Genomic DNA, 19,412 nt, shown 5'->3' with positions numbered 1-19,412 from the left:
AGCAGCACCAGCTGCCAGGGGCCACGGACAACAACTGCTCCGGCCGGCCACCTGCGGATCACTGCCTGGGGCCAGTGGACCGCAGCAGCTCTGCCCAGCCCCCAGGCCGGGCATGGCAGCCTGGTGGGCCATAGCAGCTCCGGACGGCCATCCGCGGTAATCCTGTGGACCACAGCTACTGCGGCTGGGGACCACTGCCTGAGGCCACGGCTGCTCTGGCCGGCTGCCTGGGAACTGTTGCCTGGGGCCACTGGAGCAGCAGTGGATGTGGCTGTCCCCTGGATTGCTCCAGCAACAGCTGGTGTGGCTGTCCTTGGGGCCAGCTGCTTGGGCAGCCCTGGTGTCAGCCACACTGGCCACTGCAAAAGACACGGAGGTCGCGGAAAGTCATGGAATCCATGACTTATGCAACCTCCGTGACAGACACTGAGCTCTATAGATGACCTCTTGAGGTCCCTTCCAGTCCTACAATTCTATGATTCTAAGGACTTGTCTACACAGTCCATGGCAGCCTAGTGCAGGGTATATTCACTCTCTAGCTTGCCACAAACTGTTAGTGTAGACAAACTGTAAGAAAAACTAAAATAGGTTTAAAAATTAGGGCTGTCGATTAATTGCAGTTAACTCACGCAATTAACTCAAAAAAATTAATCGTGATTTAAAAAATTTATCTCGACTAATCAGTTTTAATCACGCTGTTAAACAGAATACCAACTGAAATTTATTAAATATTTTGGATGTTTTTCTACATTTTCATATATGTTGTATTGTGTTGTAATTGAAATCAAAGTGTATATTGATTACAAATATTTGCACTGTAAAAATGATAAACAAAAGAAACAGAATTTTTCAATTCACCTCATACATGTACTGTAGTGCAATCTCTTTATCATGAAAGTGCAACTTACAAATGTAGATTTTTTATTTGTTACATAACTGCACTCAAAAAAAAAAACAATGTAAAACTTCAGAGCCTGCAAGTCCACTCAGTCTTACTTCTTGTTCAGCCAACTGCTAAGACAAACAAGTTTGTTTACATTTACGGGAGATAATGCTGCTCGCTTCTTATTTACAATGTCACCTGAAAGTGAGAACAGGCATTCGCATGGTATTTTTGTAGCCGGAACTGCAAGGTATTTATATGCCAGATATGCTAAACATTCGTATGCCCCTTCATGCTTTGGCCACCCTTCCAGAGGACATGCTTCCATGCTGATGACGCTCGTTAAAAAAATGCTTTAATTACATTTGTGACTGAACTCCTTGGGGGAGAATTGTTGCCTCCTGCTCTGTTTTACCAGCAGTCTGCCATATATTTCACGTTATAGCAGATAGTCTCGGATGATGACCCAAGTTCATGTTCATTTTAAAAACACTTTCACTGCAGATTTGACAAAACGCAAAGAAGGTACCAATGTGAGAAAGGGGAGAAAGGGGGGCTTGTGTCATGGCCACACAGGGTGGGTAGGGAGTTGCAGAGTGAACCTGCTCCGCAGAAATGGCTCCTACCACTCCTGTCCCCAGTGATGCCTGAGCTCGGCTCCCTGCTCCAGGCACTGCGATTTGGCCCCTGATGTGTGAGGTTACAGTACTGCTCAGCCCCCACTTCAACCAGGACAGGGGATTTTGTGAGTCAAAGCATAACAGTCCCACAAAACCCAGGACTGTTGGAACTGTGCATTCAGCTGTAACTTCAATTAATCTAGTGTAAATCAACCACAGTTCCCACAGACAGAAATGAAACATGCCACCAATCAGAAAATAAGCCAAATTAGATAAAGTGGACCAGAAGTTAGGTCAAGTTAAAAGAAGACAAGTTAAGTGATGGAGTAACTGCGTGAGACAGCACTGGCACAATGCATCAACAGCTGAACATAGTACCAACAATGGACCAAGCTACATTAAATGCAGACCTAAACATCTAACACGGGAATGGCCAGTGGCAGAATTCTGTTGACTACTCAGATAGTCTTAGACATAAAAGCTCCTGATGCTCCCATGCTGCATCTGTAGTGGAAATGGTAGCATCACTCAGTCTCTTCCCATTACCTTCTTTTGGGTCACATCCCAGTTGGTCCAGGCAGACCTCCTTCAGCACCACAGAGTGGGTTTATGGGAGGGAGAAAGGGATTCACCATATGGAAGGCATCCCATTATTCTACACTTCTATCACGCAGGGTAGAACAATACTATAATCCTCACTGTTTAGGTGCTTTGGGTAGAAAAAAGAATGACGCACTCAACTGCTGATGTATGTTTTTGGGTACTACTAATACTTGTATCCACTATTTCCTTTTCATCACCTACTTCATTTACATTCAGGTGTATGGGTATTCTACGTAAATCAGAGAACCAGCAGTAAGACAAGCAATGTAGCTCATTTGTTATATGGAAAATTAGAACAGACACTGAAAAGTCAAATGGGCCTATCAGTATACAGTCAATGCACAAAAAGCGTATTATGATCATATTTATTGTCATTTAGGTCCAAAGACAATATACCACCAATATAACAAATGTGTCTTCCAACTAGTAAGAAAAGTTGGAACTTTTAAAGTATTATAATATATATTCAACCACAGATGTTTAACATTCAGAAACACTGCAAAAGAAACATTCAGACAGACGCTTTCCTTTATCATTACTTGACTGTGTTTAAATTCCAACAGTTTTCCCCAAACACACCATTATTAGATCCAGATATCCTCATGATGTTTTAAAGCCATCTGCTTCAAAGAAATGGAAACTCAGGATAATTGAGCATACATATTCTCCAGTTCCAGAATTTATGTTTGTTGGTTGACATCACAAGATCTTGACCTTTTTCATTTAAAATTGAAAACAAAACCCATGAACTACTCACCTCCGGCTGAATAGCTTTAAATACTGGGACATCCATTAGTGTTATCTGACCCTGAAATACAAAGTCATACATTACATTCAAAATTAATTTTCTGTCCGTTTAAAATCCTACATGGTTCTAAGGTGCCAACTGTACTTGTTTTAGTCTGTTGTATTTTGTTGTTTCACTATAATCATGCTGGAAATATCAGATATTATGAATCTGTTACCAACAAGCATCTTTGCTATTACCATTAAGACATGCTGCATATCCAAAGTATAAAGCTATGGTCAGTATTTCACATTTATTCAAATAAACAAAATCCTATCTACAAGCAAGTAGGCTATTCTTATGAACTGAACCCTGCATTTGTTTATTTGAGTTATGATTTAAAACATATAAGCTATCAGGTCAAATAGAGAAAGACTTCTAAAAATCGCCAAGAAAACACTTTCAATTCCTCACAAACTCAGTTTCTCTCAATGCTCCAAACAGCCTTCTCTTATCATTATATGTATATCTTTTGAAACATTTTTGCATCTCATTAATCAATCGTGTCATTTCTCATGTTTGTAGCATGTGAATCACAAAGCTGAGTTCCCCTGTCCCAAGGACACAGGAGACAAAGGTCCATTTTTCCTGTCTCTCTAAGTTCTTATACGGCATCCCTCATCACCGTATCGGTTTATATGCCAAAAATTAAAAAACAAAAAGAACTGTCTTCCTTCCCACCAGCTAGAATTAACAAACAGTGGTTTGCTTTTTTGTTTGTGTTTTTAGCAAAGGTGGTGAAAGGAGCTGTATTTCTGTGTGAGAAGAACTACTGATAGAGATGCGTTTTGTATTTAGTTTTCAACATTGAATTCCATGGTAATTTCTGATCTCTTTTCAGGCAGTGAGTTTCATATTGTCTTTCTCTTGTTCCCTTGAAAATGCCATCTCTTGTGCTCAAGAAGAAGAGCTCTGCATGGCTCAGAAGCTTGTCTCTCTCACCAACAGAAGTAGATCCAATAAAAAAAAACAACATTACCTCGTCCTCTTTTTCTCTATAATATCCTGGGACTTACACGGCATATCACCAGTGTGTGAATCTCTGTTGCAAGTTCTGTAACCAGTGGACTTACCACAATCTCCTTGCCTGCCACAGAAGGAGGTGGGCATTTTTGCAACCATGGCTATTTTGGCATCCAGCAGAATTGAGTGTAAAAGGACTCCAAGGCTGCGGACGACTTGACAATCTCAGAACAGATGCCATCAACAGTGGTAATGTTATAGAAGCAAGAAGTCCTTTGAGGTACTTCCCTTTTACAAACAGTACCATCTCACTCTTGTCTGGGCTTAGCTGCTCTTACTCCAAATACTGATTTTGGGTAAGCCCTGGGAGTTCATCTGATCATGTTTATTATAAAATTTAAAATACCATTTTTTAAAAAATTATTATTTGATTTTTAAGAGAGCTTTATGGGCATAAGTGTGAGACTAAACTCCAATTACACTGATTTTTACATGAAACTACGGATGACGCACACATACACATACACGTGTTTGGATACTTTTTTTTTTTTTTTCACGTCAACAATAAATCAGCTACAGACTTTTCAAACCAAGAGTCCCAGTTCTACTTTTTTTAAACTCAAGTTTCCCTGTATTATTGACACACTACTATGCAGCTAGTTGGACAACAGTTTTTCAGCCAATTTTAGTCTGTCATTTATCAGTGTATCAACACCAGAAAGTATCTAAGATCATTTTTAAAGTTACTATAAAATAATTATTAATTCCCAAGCTGCCTTCTTAACAGATTGTATTCACAGATTTTAACTACCAACCAAGTAGTAAGAATATTTCTGTCTCTTTATGCCAGCAGAAGTTAAACTGTATGCTGAATTCTAACATTACACTTTTAAACTAACTACTAAGGGACATCAGACAGACCTAGCCTCACAAGTTAATTTAAGAGGCAACGAATAATAGAACACAAAGTTGTGAATTTCAGTTGTTTATTATTCCATACCCACAAGAGGAAAGGCAATTCTTGATTTAGTCCTAAGTGGAGCCCAGGATCTGGTCCAAGAGGTGAATACAGTAACAATGACCGCTTGGTAACAATGACCATAATATAATTACATTTGAGATCTCTGTGGCGGAGAAAAATCCACAGCAGCCCAACATGGGAGCATTTAATTTCAGAAAGGGGAACGACACAAAAATGAGGAAATTAGTTAAATATTAAAAGGTACAGTGCGAAAAGTGAAATCCCTGCAAGCTGCATGGAAACTTTTTTAAGACACCATAATAGAGGCTCAACTTAAATGTATACCCCAAATTAAAAAAACCTAGTAAGAGAACCAAAAATGTGCCACCATGGCTAAACAACAAAGTAAAAGAAGCAGTCAGAGGCAAACAGGCATCCTTTAAAAAGTGGAAGTTAAATCCTACAGAGGATAATTCAAACGAGCATAAACTCTGGCAAAAGAAGTGTAAAAATATAATTAACAACAGCTAGCCCAAGACTCAAAAAGTAATAGCAAAAACAATGGTAAGTACTTCAGATGCAGGAAGACTGCTAAACAACCAGTATCGGGCAAACTGGTTGAAACTATAGTAAAGAACAAAATTGTCAGACTCGTAGCAGAACATGATTCGTTGGGAAAGAGTCAACATGGTTTATGTAAAGGGAAATCATGCCTCACTAATCTACTAGAATTCTTTGAGGAGGGGGGGGATCAACAAGCATGTGCACAAGGGGGATCCAGTGGATATAGTGTACTTAAGATTTTCAGAAAGCCCTTGACAAGGTCGCTCACCAAAGGCTCTTAAAGCAAAGTAAGCTGTCATAGGGTAAGAGGGAAAGTCCTCTCATGAATCAGTAACTAGTTAAAAAGATAGGAAAGAAACGGTAGAAATAAACGGTCAGTTATCAGAATGTAGAGAGGTAAATAGTGGTGTCCCCCAGAGGTCTGTACTGGGACCAGTACTATTCAACATATTTATAAATGATCTGGAAAAAGGGGTAAACAGTGAGGTGCCAAAATTTGCAGATGATACAAAACCACTCAAGATAGTTAAGTCCCAGGCAGACTGCGAATAGCTACAAAAGGATCTCTCAAAACTGGGTGACTGGGCAACAAAATGGCAGATGAAATTCAATGTTGATAAATGCAAAGTAATGCACATTGGAAAAGATAATCCCAACTATACATATAAAATGATGGGGTCTAAATTAGGTGTTACTACTTAAGAAAGAGACCTTGGAGTCATTGCGAATAGTTCTCTGAAAACATCCACTCAGTGTGCAGTGGCAGTCAAACAAGCTAACAGAATGTTGGGAATCATTAAGAAAGGGATAATAAGATAATAAGACAGAAAATATTGTATTGCCTCTATATAAATCCGTCATATGCCCACATCTTGAATACTGCATGCAGATGTAGTTACCCCATCTCAAAAAAGATAAACTGGAATTGGAAAAGGTCCAGAAAAAGACAACAAAAATGATTAGGGGTATGAATGGCTTCTGTATGAGGAGAGATTAATAAGATTGGGACTTTTCAGCTTGGAAAAAAGAGACTAAGGGGGAATATGATAGAGGTCTATAAAATAATGACTGGTGTGGAAAAAGTAAATAAGCAAGTGTTATTTACTCCTTCTCATAACACAAGAACTAAGAGTCACCAAATGAAATTAATAGGCGGCAGATTTAAAACAAACAAAAGGAAGTATTTCTTCACACAATCCACAGTCAACCTGTGGAACTCTTTGCCAGCGGATGTTGTGAAGGCCAAGACTATAACAGGGTTCAAAAAAGAACTAGATAAATTCGTGAAGGACAGGTCCACCAATAGTGATCAATGGCTCCATGTCTAGTTGGCAGCCGGTATCAAGTGGTGTACCCCAAGGGTTGGTCCTGGGGCCGGTTTTATTCAATATCTTCATTAATGATCTGGAGACTGGCATGGATTGCACCCTCAGCAAGTTTGCAGATGACACTAAACTAGGAGGAGCGATAGCTACACTGGAAGGTAGGGACAGGATACAGAGGGACCTAGACAAATTTAGAGGATTGGGTCAAAAGAAATCTGATGCGGTTCAACAAGGACAAGTGTGGAGTCCTGCACTTAGAACAGAAGAATCCCACGCAATGCTACAGACTAGGGACCGAGTGGCTAGGCAGCAGTTCTGCAGAAAAGGACCTAGGGGTTACAGTGGACGAGAAGCTGGATATGAGTCAACAGTGTGCCCTTGTTGGCATTTTGGGCTGTATAAGTAGGAGCATTGCCAGCAGATTGAGGGACATGATCATTCCCCTCTATTCAGCATTGGTGAGGCCACATCTGGAGTATTGCATCCAGCTTTGCCCTCCACTACAGAAATGATGTGAACAAATTGGAGAGAGTCCAGCTGAGGGCAACTAAAATGATTTATGAGGAGAAGCTGAGGGAACTGGGATTATTTAGTCTGCAGAAGAGAAGAATGAAGGGGGATTTGACAGATGCTTTCAACTACCTGAAGGGGGGTTCCAAAGAGGATGGATCTAGACTGTTCTCAGTGGTACCAGATGACAGAACAAGGAGTAATGATCACAACTTGCAGTGGGGGAGGTTTAGGTTGGATATTAGGACAAACTTTTTCACTAGGAGGGTGGTGAAGCACTGGAATGGGTTACCTAGGGAGGTGGTGGAATCTCCTTCCTTAAAGGTTTTTAAGATAGGCTTGACAAAGCCCTGGCTGGGATGATTTAGTGGGGGACTGGTCCTGCTTTGAGCAGGGGGTTGGACTAGATGACCTCCTGAGGTCCCTTCCAACCCTAATATTCTATGATTCTATGGCTCTTAGCCAGGATTGGCAGAGACGGTGTCACTAGCCTCTGTTTGCCAGAAGCTGGGAATGGACGACAGGGGATGGATCACTCGATGATTATCTGTTCTGTTCATTCCCTCTGGGGCACTTGGCATTGGCCATTGCACTAATATTAGGGGGTTTTTGCATTTGACTGCCCAATTCTTAGGGGGAAAATATCAATCTCCATCAGTTCTGTCCAGCTTGAGCAGTGGGTATATGCTAAATAACTCCCACCCCAGCCTGGAGCCTTTCCCCTGCAAAGTTTACAATCTCTGTTAGAGCCCCATGAACCTGCAAAAGTAGTCCACAACCCAAAGGCATCCCAGTACTGAATTTACAAGTTCCTTGATATGGAACCATTTGGCTTGCAGAACTTACAATCTCATTTGCAACTTTGTAATAAATATATCTTTAAATTGTGTTAAACAAAAAGAATCCTAACACACACAAGCAAAACTGCAGATTTCACACATTTAAAACTAATGAACTATTTTTCCCCCCAAAACCTGGCTTGCTTTTTAAGTCTCAATGATATGTACATAAGCCAAACTGAAGTGTCTCATTTGAGCTGATTAAGTTAGAGGACAACACTTCAGCTCAGAATACGCGACAAATGTATTTTATGATGCTTACTTTATGAACCAATTTTGCTCAAGCTTCTTTTAAAACCAAGCAAGGAAAGATTCAGCCCAAATGGAATACAAGGAAGTTAAATTAAAAACATGCCTATTAATTTGATTTTGGTAGTGCAAACCCGAAGTAAAATTTCTTTCCCAAGTCCTTAAGCACTTGCAAATCCGTGGATGAAGGTTTTAGTGCTTTCTGGCCAACTCCATCTTCTCTGGGTGGCTTAGTTTTTCTGATACTTCGAGCAGAATTCTGAAATGCTCATCTTGACTTGAATTGTTCAAATGAAACAAGTTTCCCCACAATCATTTTTCTTTATCAACAGTTATCAGTGTCCCTCAAGAAAAAAATGTACAAGTTCACTACAACTGTAAATTTGCAGTATCTCTTTGCTCTGTCCTCTGGGCAGGTCTTTGTGAATAAGTATTTTGACTACAAAAAATTAACAATATGGCGAAATTCATTCTTCTATATTCCAGAAACAGAGTACGTCTAGCACTCTTACACATAAATTAAAGAATGTCTCCATAGCCTAGAATGAAAAAGAGAAAGGACAGATAAAACAGATTCTAGAAAGATTTCAGAAGATCAACCAACCTACAGCAGAGACAGCCAAAGAGAAATATATTTGGTTATGCATTTTAGGTAATAGTTCTAGAACGTGTCAGGGAGAAGCATTACTTTCTATATGAGAATGCTGGCTTTCTTGGATCCCGAAAAACTGAAGAATCCTTCAAGAGGAATGTTCATCTTTCAAGGAATTTACGTAATTTGTGAAGTTAGAATCTGGAAAGGCAAACAATCTTGTGGTTAAGGCACTGTATTGGGAGTTGGGAAATCTGGGTTCAACTCCCAACTCTGCCACAGTGTTCTTTACTGGGTAAGATGTTGCAGTACTTCAGCTCCCCGTCTACGCAGTGATAAGAGTACGTTAACTCACATGGGTGTGGAGGGGATAAATTCATTAGTATTTTTGAGGTGCTCAGATACTACAATGATTTCCACCACAGAGTTTTCCCTCTGTGTGTGGGGGGGGCGGGGTGGGAGTACTCTCTCTCTCAGTACCAATTCTCAGACAGCCTAAAGCAGAAAATTTACAGCCAGTAGGATCAGGACCAACATATTCAGTTTCCTCCTCAAGGACTGCAGGGTCCTTCTACAATTTAGAATTTGTTTATTGGGGATTTTCCTGGACAGCTTTAGGAAAAAATGCTAGTAAGAGGGGCCACATCATTCAGTTTAAAAATCTTCCAGAGCTCAGGCTCTGCAAGCATATGATACTCCTCAAGGACGACTGTAGTGGTGTTGGGACTATATGCTTCTGGGTGCAGAGCTGCTAAACTGCAATCAGTTGCATAGTGCAGGTAGTGTTCTTTTCTTCCATGGCGGAGACATGCCTTGGGTTTAAGGGATCGTGTGTACAGGAACTCTACCAAATATTTATCTGTAAAGGTGGCTGAAGAAGACTAGATCCTTTTTTACTGTGTGATGAAGGCAGCCCAAAATATCCTACTTGGTCAAATATTTCTATTTCAGATTAGTTCAACTGCTTGCAGGCAAAGCAGATTTATTCCAGAATAGTGAAAAGCAGCATAGATGCAGATTTTATATAATTTCTGTCCTTGCTGGTAAACCTCTCAGCTGGTTTTGAAGATAAATTTAAGGAACTGTTGTGTGCTGTCTTTGAGGCAGAGAAGTATCTGAGCTCCACAGACAGGGCAGTCTGCCAGAAAGAACTATAGCATTTCAGTTTCCAATTGACTTTGCTGCCTGCTATGCGAGGTCAAGAAGAAGAACTTAACTGTTGGGAATCTGTCTCTGAGATGCAGAATATGGTTTTAGAATGGATGGACTAAAACTGCTGGCTATAATGCAAAATGAAAGTCTAGATTTTGGTTACAGATGAATATTCACAACACTCTATTTCCTTGGGATGTTGTAAATTCTGAAAGCAGTGCTTTGTAATTTGTTTCATAACTATGTTGTTTATCATCAGGAGTATTCATGGCTTCTAACTTTGCCAAATGTTTGTCACTAGACAACATTAAGACATAAGGATAAAGTAACAGCAAGGCTTCTGTTAAACATAGCATCAGTTATGTTTGTATCCTAATGCCCAAAAGTAACACTCTGGGATTAAAAGCTCCTCTCTGGGGATTGTGCTTGTTTGTTCACCAATTTTATTCCAAAGCTTTTGTCATAATATAATTCCATTCTCTATAATAGAAGGATGCCTCCTGTTGCTCATGTTTGGAAATTCCATAGTCTTACTAGTTTTGGTAAAACAAAACTTGGTGAAACAAAAGTCTGTTTCAGAAATTCTAAGAAAAGGTAAAATGTTTTCCCCCCATTCATACTCTAGGGGCCCAATTCTCCACTATATTTGATCTGCTCTCAGATATAGCAGAGACTGGCAGCTGCCATGCACTGGTTGCAGCTCTCTGACCCATGGTCACTCAGTCCCACTGGAAGTTGGAGCAGCAGGCTGGCTACTCCAACTATCTCCACTGGCTCAAGCTGCATAAGGAAGCTTACACCAATGGAGGGGCACCAGAATAGAATGAACCCCATCACAGGAAGGGTATGGAAATTGTACAGCCCAAAAGAGTTGCAACTGCCATTTTCTCTTTGGTCTCAGGTCCTAAGGATATTGGCCAATAGCCCTCTAAAAGATCTAGGACCTTGGTTTTGTCAGGGCCATACAGCATCTAATCCAGTACAAAACAGAACACTAGCATATCTGATTTTGGTACTAGATCAAATGGACTGCACCACTTTGAGACTCTTACCATGCTTAAACCCAATGCTCTCCAGCTTTTGTTTTGCTGCCCCCCACATTCTATATGGTATACAGAATGTACACTGCTAACATGATTTCATCAGGATCCAAAGATCAGCAAGATTAGACTTTCCAGTTGTGGTGGTGAAGACACTTATCAAATTCATCTCTTTACATAATCTGTGCATTGGAGACATTTTCCCCTAAGAGCACAAGAGTATGGTCTTCACCTGGTAGCTGGAGACATTACTACCTCCTGTTCGGTACAGTAACTCCTCACATAAAGTCGTCCCAGTTAACAATGTTTTATTGTTATGTTGCTGATCAATTAGAGAACGTTTGTTTAAAATTGCGCAATGTTCACTTATACCGTTGTTTGGCAGCCGCCTGCTTTGTCCACTGCTTGCAGAAAGAGCAGCCCGTTGGAGCTAGCTGCTGGGGGCTTGGAACCAGGGTGGACCGGCAGCCCCCCGATCAGTTCCCCACTCCCCTAAGTTCCCTATGCAGCAGCCGCCCAGCAGGATATCAATTGCCGGGCAGTTCAGCTGTCCCTCTGCCCAATGCTGTGTGCTGCTCCTGCCCTCTGCCTTGGAGCTGCTCCCAGGAGCCTCCTGCTTGCAGTGCAAGGAGGGAGGGAGGGAAGGAAGAGGGGTGCTAATGTCAGGGTGCACCCCTCCCCCCCACTCCTTTACCCCATCTGGTGATCACCACAGAACAGGTGGGAGACATGACAGGGCTCAGGATGGAGGGAGCTTGCTGGCAGCAGCTGCTGTCTCAATTTGCTGATCTACTTAAAAAGGCAGTGTACTTAAGAGTGGGGTCAGTGTATTTAAATGGACAATGCATGTCTCTCTCTCACACACACACACACACACACACACACACAGTGTGTCTCTCTCTGCCATGCTGTCTCCCCTCCCTCCATTCGTGCTGCCTTGTAGAGTGTGAGGCTACATTAACAACGTGTTAACTCTTGAGGGTTCAGCCCAGTACTCCATCATTTAGCAGTAAGACATTCCCTGGGAAATATCCCACCCTCTGACTTCACCACCTCAACCAAGCTTCACAATCATCATAGCTGTGTACAGTATTAAATTGTTTAAAACTCGTGCTCTGTGTGTTTGTGTGTGTGTGTGATAAATAAATATATATAAAATATAGTCTTTTGTCTGGCAAAAAAAATTTCCCTGGAACCTAAGCCCCCCAATTGGATTCACTTAACATCGTTTTGCTTAAAGTAGCATTTTTCAGGAACATAACTACAATGTTAAGCGAGGAGTTACTGTAGGCTCAACACTATTTTCCTATTCCTCTGAGGTTTTAATAGATGTACATTGTAACTTGCCTTTTCTTTCTGCACCTAAAGTATTTCATAGTCCACATCCCTCACCTGGCTCACTACTTCAAAAACGTCCTGCCACTTGGCAAGTAATTTGTTGCCTATGACTGGTAATTGCAACAGGACTTAGCCTCTCCACTCTCCAAGCTTGCTGTAGTAGTCTCTACTACAGGTGTATAGGAAGTATCAAACTGGAAACATGAAAAATCAGGTATTTTATCATATAGCATGTCTTAGTATACTGATTGGTATTCTCTGCCTACGTCTTCTCTGATAATGTGGACCCGGTTTTATGTTCAGAGGTATTTACTAAGTTCATTTTATTGTCATCATCAGTTCTGGCACTGATTGAACCAGGGGTGTTATAAATCTCAACACATCTTCTTGCATACGGTATCATTCTGCCCGTTTCTCATTAACATCAGTGTGCCCAGTTGAAAATTTTTTAGCTATTGCTTCATCATATAGCCTTCCTGTAATAATATGGGAAGCAGATAGGATAAATGGAAACCCAAATGGAACTGGACAATTAAAAGAAGAGAAATAAAACAAAGTACTAAGAGAGCCGAGGATGGGTTTCCCTATAGGAATAAAAATAAGGGTTTGTTTTTGAGGGTTTTTTTGTGAATTTATCCGTTTTCCCATCTCGGCAAGAATGAGCAGACTAGGATATCATATAAATAAACTAACACCAGAAGAGAAGTTACGTCCAGTTAATGCCTCCACCAGTAAGCAGATATGCCACCTCCTGGTCACTCAGTTAACAGTACAGAATTTCAGCTATGGAGTACTTCAAGCCTATTCACACAAACATGAACCCTAAAGTGAATATTTATCTCATTAGAAAAAAAATGATTTTTTTGCATATTCAAACCTTGTTGGCAAAAAGGAAAGTCATTTGCTGGAGAACGTAAACTGGACTACAACTGCAGAACAGTTAACCTCAATTTAGAAGCTCTAGCAAAAGCTCCATTTAACAAAATGAACATCTGTCCAGTTTGGGGAATAATTTGAGTAACGGAAAAAGACTGTAATAAGAATTTTTATGCAATGTTAAGATTCTGTCTCAATAGGTAACATATTAAAACCTTAATGCAAATTAATGGTTTCTCTTACTAGAGCTGACTTGGTGGCTTTGAAGTGCCATGAAATATAGAACAGGGCAAAAGAATACCTTTGTATCTCACTCACTAATGGTGATCTAAAATCTGCGGATGGGTTAAATCAACATACCTCATTGCTGCTCAACATCATCCTCTACTGGCTGAACGGGAGTTAGTCAATGGAGCTCCGTCAAGCCTTGCCAGCTATCCTGAATATGTAAGTGTAATGACAATTCATGTTCCAGATCCCAGATTCCAAAACGAAACCATCATTTCCTTCATATAGGAGGTACCACAGGTTAGGGAAGGCACTATGGTATTGTATGTAGCTGGGCTTGGAATGCCAAACAGCAGCGTGTATACGACTGAGAAAAATACAGCACTGAGGGACATGCTTTTTAAAAAATATTTTGCTGAGAGTTTTTTTTTAAATTTAAAGAGACTTTTCTAAGGCGATCAGCCTAGTCTCTGAATGCCTCACAAACAAATGAATTTATCTTCACAACACACCTATGAAGTAAAAGGTAAATTAATTCCCTGTAATTCAGTTTCTGTAAAGCTATCTATCGTGCAGAATTCTCAACTCCTGGGTCTTAGCTCAAGGGTAACAGTTCTCCCCGAGCCATTAAGATTTAATAATCCATCACATGCCACCTACTGCTAAATACAGATATTTCCCCCTCCAAATGTTCTAGTTATTTTGATTGCACAGGAAGTGATGCTTCCGTGATGACAGCCAATGCAAAATCATCATCAAAAATACCTCCAAGAAAAAATGAAAGCTAGGCACAAGAATAAAGATCATTCTAAAAGATAATCTCCAAATACTATGGGGAGCTAGGGAGGCCAGTGAGATTCCAGGAATAAAATAAAATATTGAGAAGCAGAACTGTAAATAGTTTACCTTTTTCTAAAGATATTATCTGGGAATGATTCTTACTCCTGAAGAGTAAAAAAAAGTCAATAAACCTGCACCTGCAACAATCAAGACCCATGTATTGAAAGATTTTTTTTTTCTAATTCATAAATACAAAAGAGGAGCAAGGTTCCACTTAAACATCCAACAGTGCACAAAACATTCAAGTCTACAGGAGACAACATATAAACTTCCAGTAAAGTAAATAAAGCAGCCAAGTGAAAAAAAAGGGACATCTGGAAAAATGAAGTGGATGGGAGAGTTTGGTTTCTCCTTACCTTGGAAACAAGCTCTGGAACAGAGAGCCACATACAAGATTCCCTCGAGGCTAATTTTCAAACAATAATGCTTTGCACATGTGTATTATACAGATATCTCCAATGAAAACATCTGAAGAGACATTGGTGGCAACCTTACCCAAGATAAATGAACCTTGATATAGCCTTCCATCTGCCAGCCCAGTCAGGCCAAAGCAATAAGATACCAGATTCATTTATATACAGTCCTTTTGGTCACAGTATTGCCCAGAAAATTGGTGTAAAAATACCCGCAAAGTTGGGTTATTCCTGGCGGAATTCTGTGCATCTGCAGACACGCAGAATTAATCTCTCACATAATTTTGTATTTTCCCAGCATAAAAAACATTTTGCCTAAGAAGTGCTGCAGTTCTGCCTTTTGCCCACCAGAGGGTGATGTGGTGCCAGAACAGCCAGCTGCATTCATGCTGGCTGTTCTAGCGCCAGAGCAGACTCTGGTGGGCAAAAGGTGGAACTGCAGCACTTCTTAGGCAAAATGTATTTTATACAGGAAAATTCAAAATTCTATGCCCACTGCTGCAGAATTCCCCTAGGAGTAGAGTTCATCACAGCACCCTGCCCGCAGAGCCAGGTTAGGACAGAGTGGGGCACACAGGGCTGGGATTCAGAATGGCTAGTGGGGGGGACAGACTGGAGCATGGGCTCAGGGTGATAGTGCTGAGCCTGGGGAGGAGGACTGCAGAGACCCAAGGAGAATGAGGGGTGTGTGGAGAGTGGCAGACATGCCTGACTGAATGGGAGAGGCTTGGGGTCAGCCTGGGTCCGCATGGGGTAGGCTTCCCAACACTTAACAATTCCACTCCCAAAAGAAAAACCTCCTACCGCCACCCAACATCCTCCAGGTTCACTCTCAGGCTCCTTCCCTCTCCCTCAGCTCTTCCATTACCCTTACCTCCCCCAAGCCTTTGCACTGCTTCTAAGAGGTGCAGGAAATACAGCTCTGTATTGAAATTTAAATGAATGACAAAAAGTTCTATATTAATATGCCTCATAAGGAATCTATTTGTAAAAAAAATTAGCAGAATCTTTTTTTTTAAGTCTGTATTGTTACAGATATACTTGGTAACAGATATTTTGAAATAAATTACCAAAATAATTGTAACTAGCATGATTATATTGTGTTATTTTGACAAATAAAATATGCAGAATTTTCAAATATTGTGTGCATAATTTTTAATTTTTTGGCACTGTATTCTCCCAGGAGTATAGGGTGGACTTTTTAAATGGGCTTTACAGACCATTCCATATAAAATACCAATGACCTTAACATTCAGTATATGGAGAAGGATCTCACCAGGACAGGGATGTGGGCACGGGAACAATGCTAACAGAAGAACAGGCTCTGAGTTGAACACGAAGGTGAAGCTTCAGAGTGTTCCTAAACCTCATTCATCCTGCAACCTGAGGTCACTGTCATGAGAAAAATATCTTCCATGTAAGAAATTTAAGATCACAAGAGCAATATGGGTTCAACAGAAGTTTTTGTCAGCTTTGATGAAAGTCCCCCTATTACAGAAGAGACTTTTTAACTTATGGTAACTGACTGGTTAAAAATACAAAGCTGTGTGAATGTAATTGCAGAGAAGTCAAACTGACTAATTCATGACAAGTCAAAATACCTGGCACATGTTCCTTGATGGAATTAATCTTAACGATAATCAAGCAGTTTTTGTATGATGTAGGTAAAGGGGTCCTTGTTGGTTTGTTTGCCCCACACCACAAACCTATTATTCTCAGCATTCTTCTCAGGTTACTTCCAAGACATCCAACACCAGAGTACCTGCTTAGAGTCACCCGAGCTACAGAACTCTGCTTTTCTATCAGGAACCCGGATGTTAGGCTTAGCCCATATGCAAACAGAAATAGAGGTTTACTCACCTGTACCCACAGTCTGAGATGGATTCTATACATTCATACCCCAAGGAACACTTCATAGAAGTGTCATTGGAACGCTTTCACATGCTCCTTCCTGCTCCTCCTTCTCGTTATTCCCAAATGTTCTGAGGGTGAGGCTATAGAAGGGAGTGTCTTGATAAGTTCCTTCCACAATCTCATCAGGTCTGCAACTGTAATAAGGACTCTGAGGATGAGGGGAATGTAAGGGTATGTCTACAGTACGAAATTAGGTCGAATTTATAGAAGCCGATTTTTTAGAAAGCGATTTTATACAGTCGATTGTGCATGTCCCCACACTAATGCACTAAGCGCATTAAGTTGGTGGAGTGCGTCCACAGTCCCGTGGCTACTTTCGGAGTGTTGCACTGTGGATAGCTATCCCACAGTTCCTGCATTCTCCGCCGCCCATTGGAATTCTGGGTTAAGCTCCCAATGCCTGATGGGGCGAAAACATTGTCGCGGGTGGTTTTGGGTAAGTTGTCAGTCGCCCCTCCCTCCGTGAAAGCAACGCCTTTTTTCCGTGCGAGCGCCATACTACTTTCAGAAGACGGTGCAGTAGGACTGCTAACTGTCATCATTGAACCACCACTTCCGCTGCCACTCTGCTCTCCTGATGCTATGAATCTACCTCGCAGGTCCTCTATAAGACAGTCATCATCCACCACTTCCGCTGGCACTCTGCTCTCCTGGTGGTCTCAGGGCCGCTTCCACTGCAACTCTGCTCAGCTGCTCGTCTCACCATAACACGGCAAGTGTGCAGCCCGCTCAGCTGTTGTGTCCTGGCAGAAGACAGGTCTGCAAAACTGGTCATCCAACCACTGCTTCCCCTGCAACTCTGCTCTCCTGCAGACGCCATACCACAGAAAGCATGGAGCCTGCTCAGATCACTGCGGCAGTTATGAGCACTGTAAACACCTCGCGCATTATCATGCAGTATGTGCAGAACCAGAACCTGCAAAAGCAGGCGAGGAGGCGATGGCAGCACAGTGACGAGAGTGATGAGGACATGGACACAGACTTCTCTCAAAGCACGGGCCCTGGCAATTTGGCCATCCTGGTGGCAATGGGGCACGCTCATGCTGTGGAATGCCAATTCTGGGCCTGTGACACAAACACAGACTGGTGGGACCGCATAGTGTTGCGGGTCTGGGATGATTCCCAGTGGCTGCGAAACTTTCGCATGCGTAAGGGTACTTTCATGGAACTTTGTGACTTGCTTTCCCCCGCCCTGAAGCGCAAGAATACCAAGATGACAGCAGCCCTCACAGTTCACAAGCGAGTGGCAATAGCCCTCTGGAAGCTTGCAAATGCCAGACAGCTACCGGTCAGTCGGGAATCAATTTGGAGTGGGCAAATCTACTGTGGGGGCTGCTGTGATCCAAGTAGCCAATGCAATCACTGAGCTGCTGCTATCAAGGGTAGTGACTCTGGGAAATGTGCAGGTCATAGTGAATGGCTTTGCTGCAATGGAATTCCCTAACTGTGGTGGGGCAATGGATGGAACGCATATCCTGATCTTGGGACCGGACCACCAAGGCAGCCAGTACATAAACTGAAAGAGGTACTTTTCAATGGTGCTGCAAGCATTGGTGGATCACAAGGGATGTTTCACCAACATCAGCGTGGGATGGCTGGGAAAGGTAAATGATGCTCGTATCTTCAGGAACTCTGGTCTGTCTGAACAGCTGCAGCAAAGGACTTACTTTCCAGACCAGAAAATAACCACTGGGGATGTTGAAATGCCTATAGTTATCCTTGGGGACCCAGCCCACCCCTTAATGCCATGGCTCATGAAGCCATACACAGGCAGCCTGGACAGTAGTCAGGAGCTGTTCAACTATAGGCTGAGCAAGTGTAGAATAGTGGTAGAATGTGCACTTAGACGTTTAAAAGTGCGCTGGTGCAGTTTACTGACTTGGTTAGACCACAGCGAAACCAACATTCCCATTGTTATTACTGCTTGCTGTGTGCTCCACAATATCTGTGAGAGTAAGGGGGGAGACGTTTATGGCGGGGTGGGAAGTTGAGGCAAATCACCTGGCCGCTGATTACGCACAGCCAGACACCAGGGTGATTAGAAGAGCACAGCAGACCGCGCTGCGCATCAGAGAAGCTTTGAAAACCAGTTTCATGGCTGGCCAGGCTATGGTTTGACAGTTCTGTTTGTTTCTCCTTGATGAAAACCTCCCCCCTTGGTTCATTCTACTTCCCTGTAAGCCAACTGCCCTCCCCTCCCCCCTTCCATCACCGCTTGCAGAGGCAATAAAGTCATTGTTTCACATTCATGCATTCTTTATTATTCTTTTATTCGTCACACAAATAGGGGGATAACTGCCAAGGTAGCCCGGGAGGGGTGGGGGAGGAGGAGGGAAGGACAAGGCCACACTGCACTTCAAAAACTTATTGAATGCCAGCCTTCTGTTGCTTGGTGGGTCCTCTGGGGTGGAGTGGTTGAGTGCCAGAGGACCCCCCTCCCACACGTTCTTGGGCATCTGGGTGAAGCGGCTATGGAACTTGGGGATGAGGGTGGTTGGTTACACAGGGGCTGCAGTGGCGGTCTGTGCCTTTCCTGCACCTCAACCATATGCCAGAACATATCAGTTTGATCCTCCAGTAGCCTCAGTATTGCATCCTGGCTCCTCTCATCATGCTGCTGCCACCTTTCCTCTTGATCCCGCCACCTCTCCTGTTGCTCCCGCCATCTATCCTCTCGTGCGTCCCTCCTGTCCTTGTGTTCATTTTGTGCTTTCC

General features: G+C 42.2%; 1 protein-coding gene across 7 annotated transcripts in view; it reads right to left on the bottom strand.

Moving 5' to 3' along the window:
• RALGPS2 (Ral GEF with PH domain and SH3 binding motif 2) overlaps positions 1-19,412 on the bottom strand; it is a 264,748-nt gene that overhangs the window by 187,528 nt on the left and 57,808 nt on the right. For 6 of the 7 annotated variants that reach the window (XM_074961031.1, XM_074961026.1, XM_074961025.1 and 3 more), the window contains one exon: positions 2,864-2,914. The exons of the other annotated variant lie outside the window; for it this stretch is intronic. In XM_074961031.1, the coding sequence (XP_074817132.1) occupies positions 2,864-2,914 (51 nt within the window). The remainder of the gene's footprint in view (positions 1-2,863; positions 2,915-19,412) is intronic. 7 annotated transcript variants of the gene reach the window in all.

This window comes from Natator depressus, chromosome 8 (genome assembly GCF_965152275.1).
Source record: "Natator depressus isolate rNatDep1 chromosome 8, rNatDep2.hap1, whole genome shotgun sequence".
Lineage (NCBI taxonomy): Eukaryota > Metazoa > Chordata > Testudines > Cheloniidae > Natator > Natator depressus.
Note: the sequence above shows the minus strand (reverse complement) of the source record. Positions and strands in the feature narration are given on the sequence as shown.